Source organism: Danio rerio, chromosome 21, assembly GCF_049306965.1.
Source record: "Danio rerio strain Tuebingen ecotype United States chromosome 21, GRCz12tu, whole genome shotgun sequence".
Classification (NCBI taxonomy): domain Eukaryota; kingdom Metazoa; phylum Chordata; class Actinopteri; order Cypriniformes; family Danionidae; genus Danio; species Danio rerio.
In genome coordinates, this window is record NC_133196.1 from 33,076,290 (window position 1) to 33,100,000 (window position 23,711).

Genomic DNA, 23,711 nt, shown 5'->3' on the forward strand with positions numbered 1-23,711 from the left:
AAGAAGGTTGCTGGTTTAAGTCCTGGTTGACATTTGTGTGGACTTTGCATGTTCTACACCTATTCACCTATTGGGTTTCCTCCGGGTGCTCCAGTTTCCCCCACAGTCCAAAGACATGCAGTATAGGTGAATTGAGTGAACTACAGTTGCAATCAGAAATATTAGCCCCCCTGTTTATTTTTTTTAAAATACATTTTGTTAAATGAAGAGATTTTTTTCAACACATTTTTAAACATAATAGTTTTAATGACTCATTTCTATTAACTGTTTTTTTTGCCATTTATTGGATATATATCAGTAGCATCAGTATTGCTTTTGTTAAATATTTTTATTATAAAAAGCTGCTTGAAGTACTACAACTTAATAAAGTAAAGCAAAACAGAAATACATGATTACAAAATTGCTAATAAAAATGACTAATATACACAGTACCGCCACTCCCTGTGTGCAGAGTACGCAGGTTGGGTAGGGCACCAACTCTGGAGGAGGCACCATCTCGGTTGCTCAAAAATAATAGTATAGTAATAATAATAATAGTATTAATAATAATTTATTAATATTAACAAAAAAAACAGTGTAAATAAAAATATATTGATATTATATTAAAAAATGCATTTTATGGCAAACACACAAAAAACATGTGATGTAATTTTTTTATGTTTGCAGCTGTTGGCAGCGTATGATTATAAATGATGCAAGTTCCAACTCTATACCCAAGAAAAGACAACAACAGTCTGGAGTCTGGAGAGGAAAAAAAGTACAAGATTAACAGACAGAGGATTTAGCACAGAGGACCATCCATCTCTATAGGTATAGAGAGGGTTTTATTCCTTACCCTTTATACCCTGTAATTAGGAATTTTTCTGCAGAAGACATTTCCGTGATTTTAATGTAAACTATTATTTTAAAATGTAATTCAAGAGTTCACACTTAGCTGATGATTGATTGTAAAGCTAGTTTGGCCTGCTGTCCCGGGAGAGAGCCCTGAGCTTATAAGATCCTCAAGCCCTGGACTCACTCCCGTTGCAAGGCGAAAGGGGAGTTTGAGCTCAAGTAGATCTCGATGACTCCCCTTCTTGCTTGTTGTAGCTAAGTGTCGGATATGTATGCTGAAAGGTGTACTCAGAGTTTAGCTAATGTATTTTGATTAATTGTTTAGAGTGCTTGTTTTTTAAACTGTGGGAGGAAACCGGAGGACCCGGGGAAAACCCACGCGACCACGGGGAGAACGAGCAAACTCCGCACAGAAATGCTGTCTGGTTTGGAAAGGAATTAAACCAGGGGCATTCTTGCTGTGAGGCAACAGCGCTAATCGCTGGCCACCGTGACGCCCGTTTGAAAGGAGGGAAAGGAGGGTTAGGTGGGGGGGTTTCTTCAAGACGAAGATATTGAGATGAGAAAAGTCTGGTTATTTATAGTGAGTTAAGGATCGTCTGATAGGATAATCAGTCATTAGTTAAAGTTGGAACAGCTGTGAACAATCATAAGCACGTGATCCTCTCGAAATTTGTTTATGAATAAACTTCACATATTTGAAATATAATTTTGAGTATGTATATGCACACACACATACACACACACACACACACACACACACACACACACACACACACACACACACACACACACACACACACACACACACATATATATATATATATATATATATATATATATATATATATATATATATATATATAAATATATACAAACATTTATTTTAAGCCCTACACATACATTAAGACACCACATCTTTATATTATTTATTATTTAAAATGTATAAAAAAAAATCATTTTGGCTAAAGGTTACATTTATTATCGTTTCTAAATGAACAGCTTTTAAATAAAAACACAACTCCAACAAAAGGAGCAAGCATCCAAAACATTTCTAACAACATCTGCTGATATCTGAGGTGGTAATGCGCGTGACAACACAAACCTAAAAAAAAGAGAGAAAAGAAGGATGTGACAAACTGAGTGGACAAACTCTACGCTCAGGATTCATCAAAGACACAGGAAGAACTGCAGAGAGCAGAGCTACATCCTTCCTGAGTTCCTAAAGCCATTGTTTCAATGACATCAACTAACAAAAGGAAACCTACTGCACCTGGAAAACTCGCTCTGACCCCGAAATCATTCGCCAAGCAGAGAAGCTCACAGATTATGTCCATACTCGGGATGCCGGGATGAATTGATTGTTGATAATCCTTTAACACCAGAACTACCTGAATGGCCACAGGCTCAGCAGTAAACTGACCGTTCTGAATAGACTGTACTGGATGTCACTTTTGTAAAGTCATGTTTACTTTTGAAGCTTCTAATGAAGTCAGTCAGTATATTATTATATTAAATTACATTGTACACTCTTTATTATGTAAACCTTACTAGTACGGGGTTAGACCCCCTTTTGCCTTCAGAACTGCCTTAATCCTTTGTGACATAGATTTAACAAGGTACTGGTAATACTCCTCAGAGATTTTGGCAGATATTAACATGATAGCATCACGCAGTTTCAGCAGATTTGCTGGCTGCACATCCATGATGCGAATCTCCCGTTTCACCACATCCCAAAGGTGCTCTATTGGATTGATTTCTGGTGACTGTGGAGGCCATTTGAGTACAGTGAACTTAAGGGACCAGTCTGAGATGATTCGCACTTTATGACATGGCATGTCATTCTGTTGAAAGTAGCAATCAGAAGATGGGTACACTGTGGTCATAAAGGGATGGCCATGGTCAGCAACAATACTCTTTTTAGTTTTTACAACAAAAAAGGTAGGCTGTGGCATGGACAAAATGCTCAATTGTTCCTAATGGGTCCAAAGTGTGCCAAAAAATATCCCCCACACCATTACACCACCACTAGCCTGAACCGTTGATACAAGGTAGGATGGATCCATGCTTTCATGTTGTTGACACCAAATTCTTACAGAAATCGAAACGCATTAGACCAGGCAATGTTTTTTCAGTCTACTATTTTCCAATTTTGGTGAGCCTGTGTGAATTGTAGCCTCAGTTTCTCTTAGCTGACAGGAGTGTGGCACCCAGTGTGGTCTTCTACTTCTGTAGCCCACCTGCCTCAAGGTTCGGAAATGTTGTGCATTCAGAGTTGCTATTCTGCAGACCTCAGTTGTAACGAGTGGTTATTTGAGTTACTGTTGCCTTTCTATCAGCTGGAACCAGTCTGGCCATTCTCCTCTTGCCTCTGGCATCAACAAGGCTTTTTGCACCCACAAAATTGCCGCTCACTGGATATTTTCTCTTGTTCAGACCATTCTCTATAAACCCTAGAGATGGTTGTGCATGAAAATCCCATTAGATCAGCAGTTTCTGAAATACTCAGATCAGATCATCTGGCACCATCAACCATGCCACATTTAAAGTCACTTACATCACCTTTCTTCCCCATTCTGATGCTCGGTTTGAACTGCAGCAGATTGTCTTGACCATGTCTGAATGCCTAAATGTATTGAGTTGCTGCCATGTACTTTGCTTTAACGAGCAGTTTGACAGCTGTACCTAATAAAGGCCCTAGTGAATGTATTATTTGTATTTCATTTCTGGGAGAGATGCCACCCTCAATGGTACATGCCTCACTTTCTGTCTGTTTGTCTAAAATATTTGCACTTTGCGCATTAAATATGCTATTTTTAAAAGTCTAAATGCTAACAAACATGGATTAAAGCTAAATACATTGTTAGATATATAATTACGTCAATCTTTTCTCAACAGATTTTTGTACTTGACAAAGCTCTGGATTTACTGTAAACGATCCTATGCAGCCACCACTGGAATCAATATCAATGAATAAATAGATCTGTTATATTCATCAGAACACAAATCAACAGAACACAAAACTGAAATTATAATGAATGTGAAAATGTGTTAGATCAACAAACACAGAACCTGTAGCTAATAAGAAATTCACAATCAAAGGAAATCAATATTCTCTTAATTACATTGTAAAATAAAAACAAATCTTAGGAAATAACCAATAAATACATTACAAAATACAGAAATAATTTTATGTTTTGTCATTTTAATAAAGCAACATTAGAATAAAATATGCACACACACACAGGTAATGAAAGTCAAAATACTACAATTATATGTCATTGTGAAATGTAAAAACAGGCATAATGATGTATTAATGATGTACTTAAATTAATTTGCCATATCATTGGTCAATTAGCATGATTATGATTAGTAATATGCATAGTTTTAAGCGCATGTGAATTAAATGTAAAACATATACAGCAGATGGTTCTGTAAATGGTTTTATTATTAGCAGAGTAAAACTTTCAGCCCTAAATGAAAGTCTACAGCATTTGTATGAGTCATTTATCATATTTAAAAAAGATAAAGCCTAAAACTTAAGATCACCCTGAGGTTCTGACTTAAAGTAGCTTTAAAACTCTAGGAGGAGAAGCGTTTATAAATTTGGTTTCAAAAGAAGAAGAAGCTTTACTAGTATTTCAGTTTCATTTTTGTCAAGCCAGCTTTTCCCATATTCTTCCTGAAAGATCATAAATAGTAATTGGCAACAATTCTGGAATTAAAGGACAAAGTACTGACTCAATTTGTACAATACTATTTTCTTTGGATGAGGATGCTTGTTTTGAGTGCACATCCAGAGTGATCTTACCCTATCTAAGTTACAGAATAATTGAAAACTTGATTGCTCATTAATTAAAATGACAATAGATCATGGTATTTGTGGAAATTGAGGTCTTTATTCCATACCGTTCTCACAGATGTCGCGAGTAACATCTCCATTGGCTGCGCTGTCAGAATCAGAGGTATGTTTATCTGATGACATCATCTGCAAAATATGGGAAACAGATGGAGCAGTTGTAGAGGTCACCACACTAGTTATGTTAACACTGTAATCAGTAGTTTATCTGTTTAGAGTTCTATAGATGCTACCCAGCAGGCACATGACATCATAAAAGTTAATCTTAGGTTAGATTTAGGTTGTGATGTCAGGTGACCAAAATTTAATGTCCAGCCAGCGTCTTAGGACAACGTTTATTTGACGTCCAATAACGGTGTCAAATTCTGTTGATATTTGGTTGATTTTAGGTTGGAAAGTGACCAAAATCCAATGTTTGATGGATGTCATAGTGGTAACGTCCACACAACTAATCAAAGTGTACCATGATTAGACATTGAGATTTGTTTGATTTTAGGTTGGACATTGACGTCAGAGTGGCGTTGGGTTCTGACGTCGACCGAGTTTTAATTTCCAAACAAAATACAATGTCCCCGCGATGTTCGGTACAACTTCAATATGACGTCATGTTAACGTCCTGTGCCTGCAGGGTAGTAATCGTTCAGGCCTACCTTATCCAGCTCTAGTTTCCGCAGTATCATTGGAGAGGATGAACCGTCTTTTCCATTCATGTTGTTAGCCAGGTTACTGACTTCCTGAATGACCTACACATGTTCAACAGAAGAGACTCGTGTTATAGCCAATCAATGACCTATTCTGTCATTAACTGCTGATTTACTCTAGATCCACGACACTCTGAAAACATAAAGTCAGATTTAATCTTATGTGATGGAACCATTGATTTTGATTGGTCGAACATTTTTACAGGCAAATGATGTCCAGAGTTTCTGCACTTATTTACAACTGGACAATGACTTTTCAGTCATTTTTGATTAAGTGATTTTAGCTAGTTTTATTTTATTTCAGATATCAAAGAGATTACAGAAACCATTCTAACAAAGACTAATTTCTAAGGTAAAAACCAAAATTCAAATTTGAGTCAGTATTGTTATTGTATATTAAAATGAAAGATAAAACTACTAGAAACAAGTTTTTTTAACTGAAATAAAGCTAAAATTCTTCGAAATAACACAAATATATTAATTGTTATATTACTAAAGCCAACAAAAATTCTAATAAAAACTGAAAACATAAAATAAAAGATATTTAAAACTCTTAAAATATATTATTAATTGTATAAATATTACAAACAACTTTTGAGTATAAATATTGCATTCATCGTAAAAGTTTGATTCTTCTTGAAATAAATATTAATTACTTTTCAATCATAATCAATCAAAATTATAAAGCCCAACAAATTTCATTGTGATTTAAGAAAACTAAATTACTAATGCGTAAATTTAGCAATAGTATCTGTATGCAGCCTTGATGATGCAAGCTGAGACTGCATATCTCAGTGATGCAATGTTAGACTTGATGAACTCAATAGAGCTCGTGACTGTGAGGGGTAGGATAAGGGCTGGGGTTAGGTGAGCATATTAAAAAAGATTTGGATGCAGCTCAGATTGCACTGTGCCAGGTCTGCACCCAGACCCCTCTCAAATTTAGTAGTTTATACATAATTTCAAGGATATTACAGACAAATAATAAAACATTAAAGCCAAATTTTTAATTTGAAAGTCAAAAATGAAGTATCAAACTATTCAAAATCATTTTTGCTAACTGAAATAATAAATCTGGAGTAAACAGAGTAAATATTGAGCATGAAAACTAACCTGAAAACTCAAATGAAAATTGGAATGAATGCATTAGCAACCTAAATAAATAAAAAAGTATAAAACTTAAGTAAATTACAAAACAAATTCAAACTGAAACTGTATGATAAAGCATGACTAAAACAAAGAAATATTCATGTTGTCCATCAATAAACAAAATTTCAAGCTGATTTATAAGTTTATTTGGTAAACAGAAATGATAGTACATTGCGTGCTGTGATAGTACATTATATGCTGTGGTGCAGCACCTTTAGCCAGCTCTCGGCCTGTTCTTTGCTCTGTACAGCCAGCACTAGAGCCTCTCCTCCCGGCAGGGAGAAGCGGAGTTCGTGCTTCTTGCGTCGTCCATCTTTGGGCACATAGATAACGTTGCAAAGATTCAGCGGGAGGTCAACATGAGGAGAGCGATCTTTAGGATTCTTAAAGCACTGCAGAGAATAAATGCCATGATCAAAGTCTGAATTTAAAACACCTTCCTTCATTGGTTATGGATAAAACAGTCCCAGTGTGTATATTCACCTGAAGTTTGTTTTCACGAATGATTGTGAGCTGTTTCGCCCACTGACCGAATCGTTTCTTGCGCAGCAGGAAGGCACATTTGCGGCAGTCTTTCATTTGGCCTAGCGGACTTTCTTCTGATGGCCACTGATGAGTCCGCTCTCTGCCTTTGGCTTCCTCATCCTCTTCATCATATGACTCATAAGAACTGCTGAGAGCATCTGAATCATTGTCTGTTGACATCAACAGATAGTAAAAGGAGAATTAAAAATTTTTAGCACATTGCTAACATATTTCTAGCATGATTACCACAGGTTTAGCCTATTTTAGCACATTGCTACCATATTTGTAGATTGAGGTAAGATGCTGCAGATATTGAAACAAATTTTTAGCATGTTTCGAGCATGTTTTAGCACATCGATGAAGTTTGTGGCATGATTACCACACCGCTAACATGTTTATAGCATGTTTTAGCACATTATGAAATGTTTGTAGCAAAAAGTTAGACACTGCAAACATTTCAGCAAATGTGTGGCATGTTTCAAGCATGTTTTAGCATTTTGATACACTTTTTTGAGCATGATTAGCATACCGCTAACATGTTTATTGCATGTCTTAGCACATTCTGGCATGTTTGTAGCATAAAGTGGGATGCTACAAACATATCAAAACATTTCTGGCATGTTGTCAAGCATGTTTTAGCACACTGATGACTTTCCTAGCATGATTACCACACCGCTAACATGTTTATAGCATGTTTTAGCACATACTGGTGTGTTTTGTAGCATGAAGTGGCATACTGCCAACAAATCAACACATTTATGGCATGTTTCAAGCATGTTTTAGCAAATTGATAAAGTTTATAGCATGATTAGCATACCATCAACATGTTTATAGCATGTTTTAGCACATTCTGACATGTATGTAGCATAAAGTGGAATGCTGCAAACTAATCAAAACATTTCTGGCATGTTTTCAAGCATTTTTCAGCACATTGATAAAGTTTCTAGCATGATTATCACACTGTTAACATGTTTTTAGCATGTTTTAGCACACTCAGGCATGTATGTAGCATGAAGAGGGATACTGCAAACATATGAACACATTTCTGGCATGTTTCAAACATGTTTGAGCACACTGACAAAGTTTTTAGAATGATTAACACAATGCTAACATGTTTTTAGCATGTTTTAGCATATTCTGGGATGTGCGTAGCATGAAGTGGGATACTGTAAACATATCAACACATTAATGGCATGTTTTAAGCATGTTTTAGCACACTAATATCACTAGCCTTTCTACCATGAATTAGAAAACTGCTGTTATGTTTTAACATATTTCTGGCATGTTTCTACCATGTTTTAGCACATTGTCAGCATTTTGTAGCATAGCTATCACTCTGGTGGCATGTTTTTGTACAATGCTTGGATATTTATATATACCACACAGCTCCAATTACATTATAAGCCTGCTTCTTACCACATTTATGTGCCCTGATTTACCACATTTATGGTCTGTTTAACACACTGCAAACATATTTTACACAGTCCAACATTGTATGGCATGCTATATAATATTATTAGAATGTTAACATTTAATGATGTTTGTATTAATGATAACAGTTGTGATATATTTCTAAAAGGGATTAGCACAATTTGCCACAATACTATCATGTTTGTGGCATGATTTAGGGTACTGCTAACATGTTTCTTTTAGCACATTCTGGTATGTTTCTAGCATCCTAGTTTCTAGTTTCTGTTTGACCACAATGCTAACATGACTGTAGCATGGTTAACACTGCCTAAATGTGTTAGAATGTTGCTAGCATTTACTGTATGCTGCATGTTTATGTTTTGAGCCGCGGATTTTGCATTATATGGATCACCAAGGGCCATGGTTTCAGCTAAAATATTCTTTAGTGTTGCTAAAGTATTTAGTGTGCTAAAGAAATAAAGTCACTCACTCTTTGAATTGCCCAAGGGTGAAAAATGAAGAGCAAATTGTATTTTTGGGTGAACTATCCCTTTAAAACTTCCATCCACACAGTGCTTTTTCATATGAACAAACATAAAAACAGCGGCGTTTCCTTACAGGAGTTCTTGCTGGCCCCGTTCAGGCGAGTTGTTGGGTAATTGTTGTCAGCGTCTTCATAATAAGCATCCTCTATTGAGTTTGGAGGGCTGGAGTTGTCTGGTAAATAAGTATGCTGTGTTAGACTTCATATAATTGGTTGTTATTGTGCCGTGTCATCTCTGAATGGGTTTGCACTCACTGCGTGTGGTTATATACTGCGGCGCTGTGCCCGGACCCAGCGGGGCAGCTTCTTCATAGTAGTCATCAGGTGGAGGAGTTGTAGGAAGAGGAGGAGGAGGAGTGTCTGTGGGACTCTGAAAATCCACAAAACAAAGATTACTCAATTACAATAATCAGATTATATTAGAACGACTTTCATTTGAGACTTTTTTGAATTAAAAAAATGCATTTTAGTTGTTATAAGAAGAAAATTCTTAGTTAATCTTGTATAATTTTATTTTTAAGAATTCTTTCGCTAACTCATTCAATAAATAATATAGTACAAAGTAATATTGTAAAACATTTAAAATAACTGTTTTTTAAAATATATATATATTTTTTATTATCCCACATGGAGAGAACCTATATGAGGATAAATGCGCATAAATGAAACCTATATGCAGTATATATGATAATATATATGCTGCATATATTACAGGTCATAAAGGTCTGTATTGTTTCTTTGTATGCTTATATAAGCTGTATATTTACATACAAGATATGTCTCTAATATAGCTCACTTTGGCAGCTGTCCTACTGTACATGATGCCTACCTCATATTTTCTATTATCAAGGCAATAACTCAGAACTTTGTAAAAAAAAAATGCAAAAAACGTAGGTACAGTTGAAGTCAAAATTATTAGCCCCCCTGTTTATTTCCCCCCCCCCCCAATTTCTGTTTAACGGAGAGCAGATTTTTTTTTCAACACGTTTCTACGCATAATAGTTTTAATAACTCATTTATAATACCTGGTTTATTTTATCTCTGCCATAATAACAGTAAATAATATTTTACTAGATATTTTTCAAGACACTTCTATACAGCTTAAAGTGACATTTAAAGGCTTAACTATGTTAATTAGAGTAACTAGGCAGGTTAGGGTGATGGTTTGTTCTGTAGACTATTGAAAACAAATATAGCTTAAAGGGGCTAATAATTCGGACCTTAAAATTGTTCATAAAAAAATAAAAACTGCTTTTATTCTAGCCAAAATAAAACAAATAGTCTTTCTCCAGAAGAAAAAATATTATCAGACAAACTGTAAAAATTTCTTTGCTCTGTTAAACATCATTTAGAGAATATTTAAAAAGAAAACAAAATCAAAGGGAGGCTAATAATTCTGACTTCAACTGTATGTGCGATCACTTGAAATTTGTACTGTATCACATGTAATTGGCATGTTATGGAATTGAACTATAACAAATAAGTGGGAGGATATGGAAAGCTGTGATGTCTACACATTTTCCTGAAATAATTACAAGGCCTAATCTTTCTTGTATAAAGATAGTGGAAAAGAAGGAAATGTATAATAAAATGGTTTGTCATTTTTAAAAAATTCTGTTCAGTTTTTTGTCTAATTTTTGTTCTTGTACTATATTGTCTTCTTGTACTATTTGATTGTTCTTAAGTAAATTTAAAAATGTAAATTTCTACATGGGCTTTTGTTTATGTTGGCTAGCAGCTATGGATTTATAAAAACTTTACTAATATATAGGTAAACATTTAGGTGAACATATATGCATTTATATACAGTTGATTTCAGAATTATTAGCCCCCCTTTGAATTTTTTTTCTTTTTTAAATATTTCCGAAATTATGTTGAACAGAGCAAGGACATTTTCACAGCATGCCTGATAGTTTTTTTTCTTCTGTAGAAAGTCTTATTTGTTTTATTTCGGCTAGAATAATAGCTTTTTAATTAAATAGTTTTAATAGTTAAATAGTTTTACATTTTTTAAATTAAAATTTAAAAAAAAACATTTTTAAGGACAAAATTATTAGCCCCTTTAAGCAAATTTTTTTTAGTAGTCAACAGAACAAACCATCGTTATACACTAACTTGCCTAATTACCCTAACCTGCCTAGTTAACCCAGTTAAGCCTTTAAATGTCATTTTAAGCTGTATAGAAGTGTCTTGAAAAAGATCTAGTTAAATGATATTGACTGTCATTATGGCAAAGATAAAATAAACCAGTTATTAGAAATTAGTTATTAAAATTATTATGTTAACAAATGAAAAAAAAAATCTTATCTCTGGCAAACAGAAATTGGAGAAAAAAAATAAACAGGGGGGCAAATAATTCTGACTTCAACTGTAGGTATATGTATGCATGCATACTGTCTGTACACATATATATGCATATATGTACATATAATATAGGAAAATGGCCAATTTGATATGTCACATATTTTAAAAAGCTATATCAAAACCTATATTAAAACATTTATGTTTATGTAGGTTCTTTTCATGTGGGATACAACTATTTCTGTGATTAAAAGCTGAATTTTCAGTTTTATTGTTCCAGTCTTCAGTGTCACATCAGAAATCAGTGTAACATAATGATTTCATGTTTAAATAAACGTATATTTTTACTATCCTCTATGTTAAAAACAGTTGTGCTGCTTAATATAATTTGTAACATTATAAAATGTCACTTTTGATCAATTCAGTGCATGTTTGCTTTATAAGCATATTAATTTTGTAAAACAAACCTTATCCCCCAAGCATTGAAACAATAATTATGTGTTTGTGTTGTCACCGATGTTACCGATTTTATAGGCATGTGCTTAGATGCCTCCTCTTGCTCCACATCTTTCATTTCTTCAGGCGAGTCCCTGAGATCCTGCAGGTCACAGTCTGAGAACAAGTATCAAAATTACAGCATGCAATTCATATGACTTCCAGGGAGTATAATTTTATCTAACAATGCATCAATTATCTTTAATGTTGTAGACAGTATTTAGCTGAGTTGTTTCTTATGTACTAAAAACAGGATTATTTGTTCAAAAGAAAAGTTGAATTTCTGCTAAAAGTGAAAGCTTTATAATTGTTAACTCACCAAATTCTTCAAACAGTGATTCAACAAAGCTGGTACCATTTCCATATAGAGACGTGTTCATGTATATGAAGTCAGATCCATTCACTGCGGAAGAGTAAACACATCCACAGCACACACACTTAAAACATTTTACACACTACACGGAAGATAGCAGCAAGTTTTCTCATCTTCAAGATTTTTTATGTTAATTCTGAAATATTTGGACATTGCTACAGTGATTAATGTGTGAATCTCATGCAAAGCGCTTCTGCTCAGCTGTTCAGTGTTTTCTCACCAGACGGCTGCAGCTGTTTGACCAGGTTTCTGACCACGTTCATCTTCTCTGCGGTGGCTGAACTCACACTTTCGTTCTCAAGCAGCTTCAGCAGCAAACTTAGCTCCCTCACCAGATGCTCTATACCTGCACACATTCAAGAAAAGGACAAGATTTGAGACCAGAAGAGAAGAGGAAATCACTAGTGGTTTTGGCCTACTGACACTCTGTGGCTCTTTCATTATGAATATCTGTCAACTGCTCATTAATATTTAATCAGCCAACCACACGGTAGCAATATAGTGCATTTAGACATGTAGACGTGGTCAAGACGAAGTTAGAGAATAGAGAAGAACAGTGATTTAAGTGACTTTGAATGTGGTATGTTTGTTGGTGGCAGACAGGGTGGTGTGAATATTTCAGACACTGCTGATTTACTAGTATTTTCATGCACAACCAGTTCTAGAGTTTACAGAGAATAGGTTGTAAAGGAGAATAGCAGACGACTTGGAGAATGTCCAAAAGGGTTCGGCTGATAGAAAGACAACAGTAACCATAATAGCCGTTTGATAAAGCCATGGTCTACAGAAGAGCATCTCTGAACACACAAGACATAAAACCTTGAAGCAGATGAGCTACAAAAGCAGCAGCAGAAGAAGAGCACAGTGGTGACACTCCTGTCAGATCATAACAACAAACTGAGGTGACAATTGATATTGCAATAATATTATGCAAATTGTGGGATTCCATCAAGTAGGACGTGTTTCTGGATCGCCATCTGTGTTTATCGTGGAACAACATTCTAGTCAGCCAAATTTAAAGTCTTTATGAACTGGAAGTTCATTCATTCATTCATTCATTCATTCATTCATTCTCATTTCGGCTTAGTCCCTTTATTAATCTGGGGTTGCCAAAGCAGAATGAACCGCCAACTTATCCAGCATGTTTTTACGCAGGGGATGCCCTTCTAGCCGCAACCCATTACTGGGAAATAAATGGGAGGTTGCTGACACATTTATTTTAGTATGTTGATGTGCTTCCAACTGAAATGCAATATTATGAGTATGGCTTTCTTTATCGCATGTATTTATTTCTGCTTGTAATTTGTACATTATACTTTATAATTTACACACTCACTACAAAATTAACACTATGTAAAATTATGAGATCTTTCCTTATAGAGTTATTTAAAGGTTCAAGACACCCTTAAGTACTTTTTTTTTAATTTAACAGATTTGTGTGTGTTGAGCATCAGTTAAGACAACGTTAGTACCTGTCAGCTTTAATTGTGGGGAAAACTGAATAATTTTGAGCTTTTGTTAGTATTCAGTTTATAGCTGTTAATGAAGGGTAGTAACGTTATGTGTTTGTTTCCATGATTAACAGGGTTTGTTGCATGTGTTCCCCGTGATGCTGTCAGGGCCGATACAGCAAAGCTGTTGGTTTGCAGCAAGCAGTTTTGTTGGGAGAGCTGTACGAGAAGTGGAGAATGGTGGACTTTGTCTTTTATCAGTTGAGTTTGTTACCATTTAGACACATTGGCTATATCCGTGCTGCCGAGTTCACCCATGTTTAAAATCCTCTAGATTACCCATAGCATTTATGGTTGGAATAGACAGGGCAAGAGACTTGCTGCACTGCTGTTCACTGTGTCTGCATGCAGACCCGCAAATTCAGTAGGAGAGAAGCCCGATTCATTTAAAGTGTTTACATGATTATCTTTATGATGATATGACAAATGAATGACAAATCACAAATGTACAGGGCATTAAATTACTGTTTATTTCTTTGCATTTTAACTTTGTAAACTATAAAATCATGGGTCTCCTCACAGTTTGTATCTCATTTTGTGAGCCGACTGATAACAGTTGTTCACTCCCCTCTTTCTCCCCTGCTCTGCCGGCCACGCCCACTCCTCCCTCTGCTCACAGAGCTCCACTTTCATCTCGAAGCATTTTTTTTTAAATTCTGAGGTAGACTTGAACCAAAAGATGGGGGTTTCATGGCCCTTCAAATGATCTTATGAAATTACATCAATATCGCAATATAAATTGCAGAAAAACAAATGATTGCAATGTCAGTTTTTTCCAATATCCTGCAGCCCTATTCTATCTCATTGTTATCAAACTATTAATCCCCTCTGATTTTGGGAATAATTTACAGTTAGGGTAAAGATTAGGTATGGATTACATTTTTTTAAACAGCAATAATGTTCCAGGTTCAACATCTATGTTAATCTAGGATTGCATTCTACTTTGCAAAATTAGTTTCTGATATTACGCAGCCTCTTAAAATAGTCCCCAGCACGAAGCTCTACACTTGCACCACCAGTTGTGTAATACTTGTCTAATTTCACAGAGCCTGCTGAGGTGTCGTAATAATCAAGTTCCCTGATTATTATGCCAGATTTAGTGTATACTGTAGTTCACTTTCTAGCCTCATTGACCTAGAGAGCAACTTTTCTGTCTGTCTTAGTACACAGTGTAGCTACAGAAGAATCGAGCTTTAAATAGGAAAATGATCTAAACTCTTTGGTAATTTTTGAGAGAGATGCTAAGGGTCAAAATGGTCTATTCAGAAATGATAAAACTCAACTGTTTAGCTTTAGGAGAGATGCAAAACAAGGTGGAGTGTTCCTTTAAAGTTCTGAAATCAAAAGGGGTTGTAACGGTAAAAACAAGCTGTACCTTATAAAGTGGCCAGCGAATGTATATACATCAGATAAATACATGGACTATGGAATACACTGTACTATGTATGGATGAACAGATTTAGTTATATACTGTTAAAAGAAATTTTACTTATGTCCTAAATCCTAACTATGTTACTCAAAGTGACCGGCCATTTCCATTCAGTCCATCTGACCTTTTTAAAATCTGTCATGAGGCAGGCCTCAGCTGTTGGACATCTGATTTCTTTGGCTGTTTGTTAAAAGAAAGCTTGCCAAAATGCTGAACATGATATCCCGAAGGTTTAACGCAATAAACAAGCAAAGATAGGGCTATGACCTGAATTGATTTCTTATGGTAGAGCTCTTCCAGATCTGTGTGTGGTGAACAATAGCTGCACTGTTATGAATGTCCAAACAAACACAGGAAACAAGAAACCCACTACAGAAAAAACCCCCAGACATTTTTAGAAAGTCCTGGAATACAAATTCACTCATATGGAACTAGTAAATACTGCAACATTTATGGTCTGTAAGTGTGGACGTATCTCATTTTATGGAAGGAAACCTTGGGAAAAGTCACTTCAATTTCCAGTCTTGACAAATACTGTTAGATGTTAGTAATAAAGTGCCTTTATTGGTGATTTATTATTTGTATTCTATGTAGGGAACAGGAGACTCAACAGACTGTATTGTTCAAATTTACTACACTTTGGTTATGTTGGTGGCTGTCTTTGCCTATGATAAACAGTAAAAATGGCAAATTTGACCTCTTCCCAACATGGAAAATCACCAACAATCAAGAAAGCATTATTATATGGTTTTATGAATTACTATGGTTATGTGGATTATCATTATAATGGAGGTCAAAGCTAATAAAGGGACCAGGCCAAAAAGAAAATGAATGAATGAATTAATTAATTAATGGAGGTCAATGCGGCAAAAACAGCAACCAATATAAGTAAATCTGCCCAGAGAATTTTTTTTTTAATTCAAAACATTTTCCCAAATTGTGTCAAAATAAGATTTGTCTCCAAAAATCATTCCAATTGCTGTAGAACAGGGGAGGTTGTGGCCAAATTTATCCTCAAAATCACCCCAGAGTGGATGAAACATCCTCAACAGCACAGCAAGAGTTAAGTTTGTCTCATAATTTTGAGTTTATATTTCACAATTTTACAAATTATAATTTTGCAATTCTGCATTTATATCTATTTCATAAAAATATATCAAATATAATTTTTTTCTCGTCATTTTGAGTTTATATCTCACAGTTCTGACTTTTCTGCATAACAGGTTTATGTCTTGTAATTTTGAGTTTGTACCTCACAATTTTAAGTTTATATCTCAAAATATAATTTTTTTTCTTGTAGTTCACGATTTTGTGGTTTTGATTGATTTAATTTTTTTGTACAATTCTGAGGTTTATATTTAATAATTCTATCCTTTTCTGTAATTTTGAATTATATCTCATGATTCTGAGTATTTTATCTTTTATCTGTATTTTTACCTTTTTTTTGAGTTTTTGAGTTTTTTTGGAGTTTTTTTTTTAACTGAAATCATTGCATTTGGAAACCGAGATGAGGTTCTCAAGGTGAATGCAAACCTTAGCTCTAAGGATCATACAACAAAAAATAAGAATCTTGGTGTGATTCTGGAGTCAGATCTGAGTTTCAGGAGTCATGTCAAAGCAGTAAGTAAATCAGCATCATCTAAAAAAACATTGGAAGAATTAGATGCTTTGTTTCTAGTGATGACTTAGATAAACTTGTTCATGCTTTTGTCAGCAGAAGGGTGGATTACTGTGATGGCCTTCTTAGTGGCCTTCCCAACAATTCGAGAACATTACAGGAGTCCTGAGGTCTTTGCAAGGGCTCCCAGTTACATTCAGAATAGACTTTAAAGTATTACTTTTTGTCTATAAATCACTAAATGGCCTAGAACCTCATACATTACAGATATGCTTACTAAATACAAACCAAACAGATCACTCAGATCTTTAGGATCAAGTAAATTAGAAATTACAAGAGGTCAGTCAGAGCAGGGTGAATCTGCCTTCAGCTACTACGCCCCTTGCTGCTGGAATCAGCTTCCAGTAGTGATCAGATGTGCTCCAACATTAGGCACATTCAAATCATGACATCTGTTTAGCTTGTCCTTTTTTCCAAATGAGCACTGTGCTAGAGTATGTCTGACAAATCGCACTATTAAGTCTTTATTTTCTTTTTCATTCTTTTATAACCTGTTTTACCACATTTTAATTAGTTTTTTATCATTTTTAATTCTTTTAATCATTTATTTTCTTGTTTCTTTTATTCTTGTTTATGTAAAACACTTTGAACTACCATTGTGTATAAAATGTGCTATATACAGTACATAAACTTGCCTTGTCTCACAATTCTGACAAAAAAACATAGAACTGCAAGATGTAAAATTAAAACTGTAAAATGTAAATTCAGAAATGCAGGATGTACTTAAAATGATGATATAAACTCAGATTTGTGAGAGGAGAACTAAGACGCAAGACATAAACTCTGTCAGATTTGTGAGAGAAGTTAAAATGAACTTTTCTTTCTTAAATCCCACGGCTTAAACTACACATTTTTCAGATCAAAAAATAAAAAGGCTGGGCAAGCACCTGTCTAACTCTTTTTATGCATACAAAAACACATGTAAGCACTTCACTCCACACACCCATCCCGAACCCCACTCAAGAGAGAGAGAGGGATGGGAAAGGAAAAGTCCCTCTTTCAAGGCTACCTGCCACTCATTTAGCTTTGCTTATCCAAGGATTATTATTGTTGGCCAAAAGTAATTACTGCAATATGTGACCTTTATTCTGCTTCTGCCCTGACAGCATTTTGACTGCACCAGATCAAAAAACCTGTTGCATAGCTCATGATGTTTCTTTCCTAGACCCGCACTGCTCCGAAAACAAACACTGCTTTGAAGAAGGAGGTCACAAACCGCTGTGCAAACACCGGCCATTCAAAATAAAGCATTTTATTCCAAGCTTTCACTTCTGTGTTGAGTATCTTCCTGTTAGTTGAATAATTCTTAATATGCAAAAGTACCTGTTGCACACCACTGTTTAATGTAGGGTATTTAATGGAATAGTTCATCAAAAAACAAACAAACAATCAAACATAACATAAAATTTTACATTAATAAAAAATTGTACGCAGCACAGTGAGGAAGAATGACAATAGTCTATATAAATGACAATAGTATATATAAACGCATATATTGGAAAAATTTTCTTTTGTGGGTCAATTAACAAAAACTGTTATTTAAAAATGAGAAATATTATGTAATGAAATCATAAAGACGATGTAAAAAGCCACATTTTAAGAGTACAATCATTTGAACAATCAGTCTAATAAATTTTAAACAACTAAAAAATCCAGAATTTTCCCAGTTGTGATTTAAAAACTCAGAATTGCCACATCAGATCATGATTCAATCACTGAGACGTAATATCAGTGTAAAACAGGAATCTTACTGGATGATATGTCAACAAATAAAAATTGTATGTTTCACAATGCTGATTTCCTTTGCAGTTTTGTCAGCAGAGCACAAACACAAACCCACTGAGCTGCTCGCCAATCTCAACAGTTGACAGACATCATGAGAAACCCACCATTACCATGACAAAAACAAAACTGAGCTGTGATGCTCTGAGCAGAATTTTTACTCACTTTTTCCAGCTCAGCTTCTATTACATTACTATAAATACATTTAGTTGGCACAAAAAATGTAATTACTTACATTTTCAAATATCTAGACTCTTTTTAAAAATTTACTCACCATCCACTTGTTACAATAATTTACAATGATTACCATGTTATTTTACTGTGACTGAATCATGGAGAGAGGAACATGGATGGATGGATGGATGGATGGATGGATGGATGGATGGATGGACGGATGGACAAGCAGACAAAAAGACAACAGTATGAGGTGGATGGATGGATTTATTTTATTGGATAAATGGATGAATGGATGGACGGACGGACAGATAGAGACAGATGGATGGATGGATGGATGGATGGATGGATGGAGAGATGGATGGATGGATGGATGGATGGATGGTCAGACAAGTAGACAAAAAGACAACAGTATCAGGTGGATGGATGGATTTATTTTATTGGATAAATGGATGAATGGATGGACGGATGAACAGATAGAGACAGATGGATGGATGGATGGATGGATGGATGGATGGATGGATGGATGGATGGACAAGCAGACAAAAAGACAACAGGATGAGGTGGATGGATGGATTTATTTTATTGGATAAATGGATGAATGGATGGACGGACGAACAGATAGAGACAGATGGATGGATGGATAGATGGATGGAGAGATGGATGGATGGATGGATGGATGGTCAGACAAGCAGACAAAAAGACAACAGTATGAGGTGGATGGATGGATTTATTTTATTGGATAAATGGATGAATAGATGGACGGACGAACACATAGAGACAAATGGATGGATGGATGGATGGATGGATAGAGAGATGGATAGAGAGATGGATGGATGAACAGATGGATGATGGATGGATGAATGTATGGACAGGAACAGACGAAAGTACAAGACAAAAAGAAGGATGGATGACTTGAAGGATAGACACAAAAAGGCAGACAAATGATCAGGTGGATAGATGGATGGATGAAAAGATGGACATATAGATAGAGATTAATATGAATCAATGAAAGACGTAACAGCAACAGTAGGAAAAGAAAGATAAATGGACAGATAGAAATGGATGGATGGAGAGATGGAGGGCTGGATACTGGATAGATATAAATGTACGGACATGGACATAGGATATACGTCATAATAAACAAGCAAAGACTATCATGGCTTCCTCTTCATGCTGTTTTTTATCAGCCAATGATAAGCTATCGTTCAGTTGTCCTTCACTGAATTAACTAAGGGTTCCTAAGGCTTTTCCTCTCCCTAAAAGAGCAGGAAACATGAATGTATGTGTGGTTGTGTGTGTATGTGTCTGTATGAGAGAAGAAAAAAAAACATCCGGAAGAAGAGCAGGAGGAGGAAACTGAGAGAGCAGAGAGTAGGATGACTCTGTTATTGTACCGAAAGCGGCACAATCACAAGCGCAGGGCCTCTTCTCTCCAGAGGGCCATTGTCTGGGTGTGCACTCGCTTACACGGGCCAGAGAGTGACCCGGCCCTTTTCCGAATAACTCCAGTTCCCACACAACACCCTCTGTGCCTCTGTGTCTTCTGCTGAAATTGGGTCAAGTTTGTGGAAGTAAGTGCAGTCAGAAGAGCACAACAGTCCTGAAAGCTGGTCTGTTTCAGCAGCGGTGCGTCTCCTGTGTAATGTGTGGGAATGCAAGGTGACTGCTTTACTGACTCTCTAAATACATGTAAGCTGCCTGCTGACTCTCACAAACCAAACTTTAGACAGTATTTAGGCTTATAATTAATATAGGGGCAGTTCACCCCAAAATTCTGATGAATGCCGACAAATGAGAGCCATTGACATCCAAATTAAGAACAAAAATACAATGGATGTAGCTACCGGGTTTTAATCTTTCTACAACATATCTTCTTTTGCGAGAAAGAAAGAAGCTCAAACAGATTTGGAACCATTTGACGGTGAGAAAATTATTACAGTTTTCATTTTTGAGTGAACTAGTGTAACAGAAAAATGCTGGAAAACAGAGGTAAGGAACGCAGGTTTTTATGAAAATGGTCAGGCAAGCAATGGTCAAATGAGGGGCAAACAGATGCATGCAGGGAATCCAGAGTCATGGTCAATAAACAGGTGGTTGGTCAGTACAGGCAGCAAGCAATGTAGCCATACAGAACAAAGCAAAGGTCAACCACGGCAAGGAAAGGCAAAGGAAATGCGTCCTAATGTTCACGATACAGTATAACAAGACTCAGCCATCAGCCCTGATGTGTGTCTGTGCTGCTTTTAAAGTCCATGTAATCAGTTAATAACGATCCTCTGGCTGTGTGTGTGCTTGTAATCAAAGTGAAAAAGGAACCAGTGTGTATGAAGTGCATGACGGGATTTGTAGTTCGTTAAATGACAGAATTGAAGTCCAGGTGAAGGTGTGTGTTTACCGATGATCTGCAGCCGCTAGATCGCTGGTGATCATGACAGCTAGCCCTTTAAGTGCACTAGAAGGTACACAAAAGTACACATAAAACAAAAGTAACCATATTGATTTTGTTAGCTCACATTGCTGTGATGAACAAATTCATCTGTGCATGTCATTAAGAAAAAAAAACTTGCTTTTCTTTGTAATCTTTAATAAAAATAATTAATTAAAATAATTAGCTTGTTTTCAGTTAAATTCTCAGATGATATCTGTCTGAGGTATTTGGGGGGGGGGGGGGGGGTTAACATACTAAACCACACCCCTCCCAATGTCTGTTTTGACAGCGCTATGACAACTAACAGTAATGGTGAGGAGGAGGAGTTAGTAAGTCTCTTGAAACCCTTTTCCCAGTTTTTCTAAATGAAATTAGCTAGCAGTACAAACAAGCCACACCCACTGCTTATACAAAAAAAAGAGCAGCAGCTTCCAGTTCATGCAGACTTTAAAAGACAAGGGAGCAGTGATGCTTTTAAACATATTTACACTTTTCACTTAGTTAACTGATTCTCAAATATCGGTGGGTAACTAAACTCAAAACTGGTATTACATAACTATTACTGTTCTGTTAAATTAACGCTTAACAACTTTTTTTGTGTGTAATAACTCTTAATAGCTTTTAAAATATTTAAATAACAAAATGATATATACAACATTTCATATTATTATGACTATTATAAAGTAATTATGTAAAATAGTTGTGATTATCAATACTAATAATTATCTTTAGCAAATAAATCTATAAATGAATGAGCAAAGAAATGAAGAGATAAACCAACTAACCAATCGATATGTTTTTATAAAGACTTTTTATATTAGGAATATGAAATATCTTCAATATAGAACTTAACATATATCCTTTATGTAAGTGTAATGAACTGTGTTTGAACACACAGCTTTTTATTTGAAATCTTCCAAAAGGCTATGGGAAAATCCAATAGGAATTTTATCGAGGGAACCAGTCTTATGCTAGCAGCCGATTAGCCTACAAGGTGACGTCATGGTTCCTCTACTGTACAACACCTCTGAAACGATAGCTGGCAGTAGATTTTTAAGATCCTCTGTGTCAAGTTTCTTCAGGGTTTTTTTCTTTTTTAACGCTACAAGTAGCTAAAACTCACTCATTCAGAGGTGGGAACTTTGGTGAATAAGGTGAATATGAAACAAAAGTTTACATCTGGAGCTCCTCCATGGCACTTGTAAACCCTTGCTCCATTGGGTTCCACTGCACATGCTCGTCACCGGTGCCAAGCCGACCAATCACAGAGCTTGCACTAGTGATTGTTGCATTTTTTGAGAGGTGTGCGTTACAGTAGGCATTAGCCATAGTGAGGGCTATGCGACCACGCGAAGGCTGCGTTGGACCATACGCGTGTGCTTGATGCAGAAGTATAAATCAGCCTTAAGAAGGGTTGAGTCCAATCTGGGCCAGTTGGCATTGAAGTTTGCATGCTCTCCCTGTGTTGGCGTGGGTTTCCTCCGGCTGCTCCAGTTTCCTCCATAGCCCAAAGACATGCGGTACAGCTGAATTAAATAAACTAAATTTGCCGTAGTGTATGAGTGTGTGAGTAAGTGTGTATTTTTTCCCAGTACTAGGTTGCAGCTGGAAAAGCATCCGTTGTGCAAAACATATGCTGGAATAGTTGGTGGCTCATTCTGCTGTGGCAACCCCAGAACAATAAAGGGACTAAGCTAAGGGTAAATGAATGAATGAATGAATGAATGAATGAATGAATGAATGAATTTACCTTTCTTTGCACATATTGGGCCTATTTTTATTCCAGATTGCTGAACTTTCATCAAGTGCTTCGTCCGAGCAGCTAGACAATGTGGCATTGTGCGGTCCAAAATTACACAATGACATCATCTTTGAGGAAAAGTGGACAATGCAGCGAGCAGCATTCAGAAATGCAGTGCAAACATTCATTCACCCAAACACATCACTGAACACAATCGCATACACACACGAATTCTTGCAAAACCAATTGTAGGGAAAGCAGCTGTGCGGTCTTGAGCCAAGGGCATTGTGGGTAAGGGGATACGTCCTGCAGCTGTAGCTTCCTGTCCCGGCTGACGACAGCAGTTTCTATCATCCTGAACCTTCTGCTTCCTATTCCTCTCCTCCACACACCCCCAAAAATGACATGCCATCAGTCGTCCCTTAACAGGCACACTCACTTTCGGCTTGCGACCCTCCCATATAGACCGCTTCCAGAAAAACCCTACAGAAATCCTATTACACCCCATATCTGCAAAACACACCATCTGTGCCTGTTTAGCGGTCGGGTTCACAGAGCATGTTGGGTTTCTCCTTTAATAGGCAGGAATGAGGGTTTGGATCCAACAAGCATCAGATGTAAAATACCATGAGAACTCGATCCCTAAAAAAGCTGATCAGCTGTCTGATTTGGGGCGGTGGACGTCACGTGCCAGAGTTATACAGGGGCGAAAAACACAGTAGCTCCTTTGATGAACAGCAGTTAGGGTTACACAGAGGCCACATGGACAAAAGT

At 36.1% G+C, this 23,711-nt stretch overlaps 1 protein-coding gene across 3 annotated transcripts in view; it reads right to left on the reverse strand.

The window, feature by feature from the left end:
- The window catches only part of afap1l1b (actin filament associated protein 1-like 1b), a 58,448-nt gene that overhangs the window by 10,440 nt on the left and 24,297 nt on the right, over positions 1 to 23,711 (reverse strand). For all 3 annotated transcript variants that reach the window (XM_021468916.3, XM_005161304.6, NM_001077287.2), the window contains 9 exon segments: positions 12,412 to 12,537; positions 12,138 to 12,221; positions 11,847 to 11,935; positions 9,278 to 9,392; positions 9,097 to 9,195; positions 7,027 to 7,238; positions 6,756 to 6,935; positions 5,344 to 5,436; positions 4,744 to 4,822 (listed from right to left, as the gene is read on the reverse strand). In XM_021468916.3, coding sequence (XP_021324591.1) covers positions 4,744 to 4,822; positions 5,344 to 5,436; positions 6,756 to 6,935; positions 7,027 to 7,238; positions 9,097 to 9,195; positions 9,278 to 9,392; positions 11,847 to 11,935; positions 12,138 to 12,221; positions 12,412 to 12,537 — 1,077 coding nt within the window.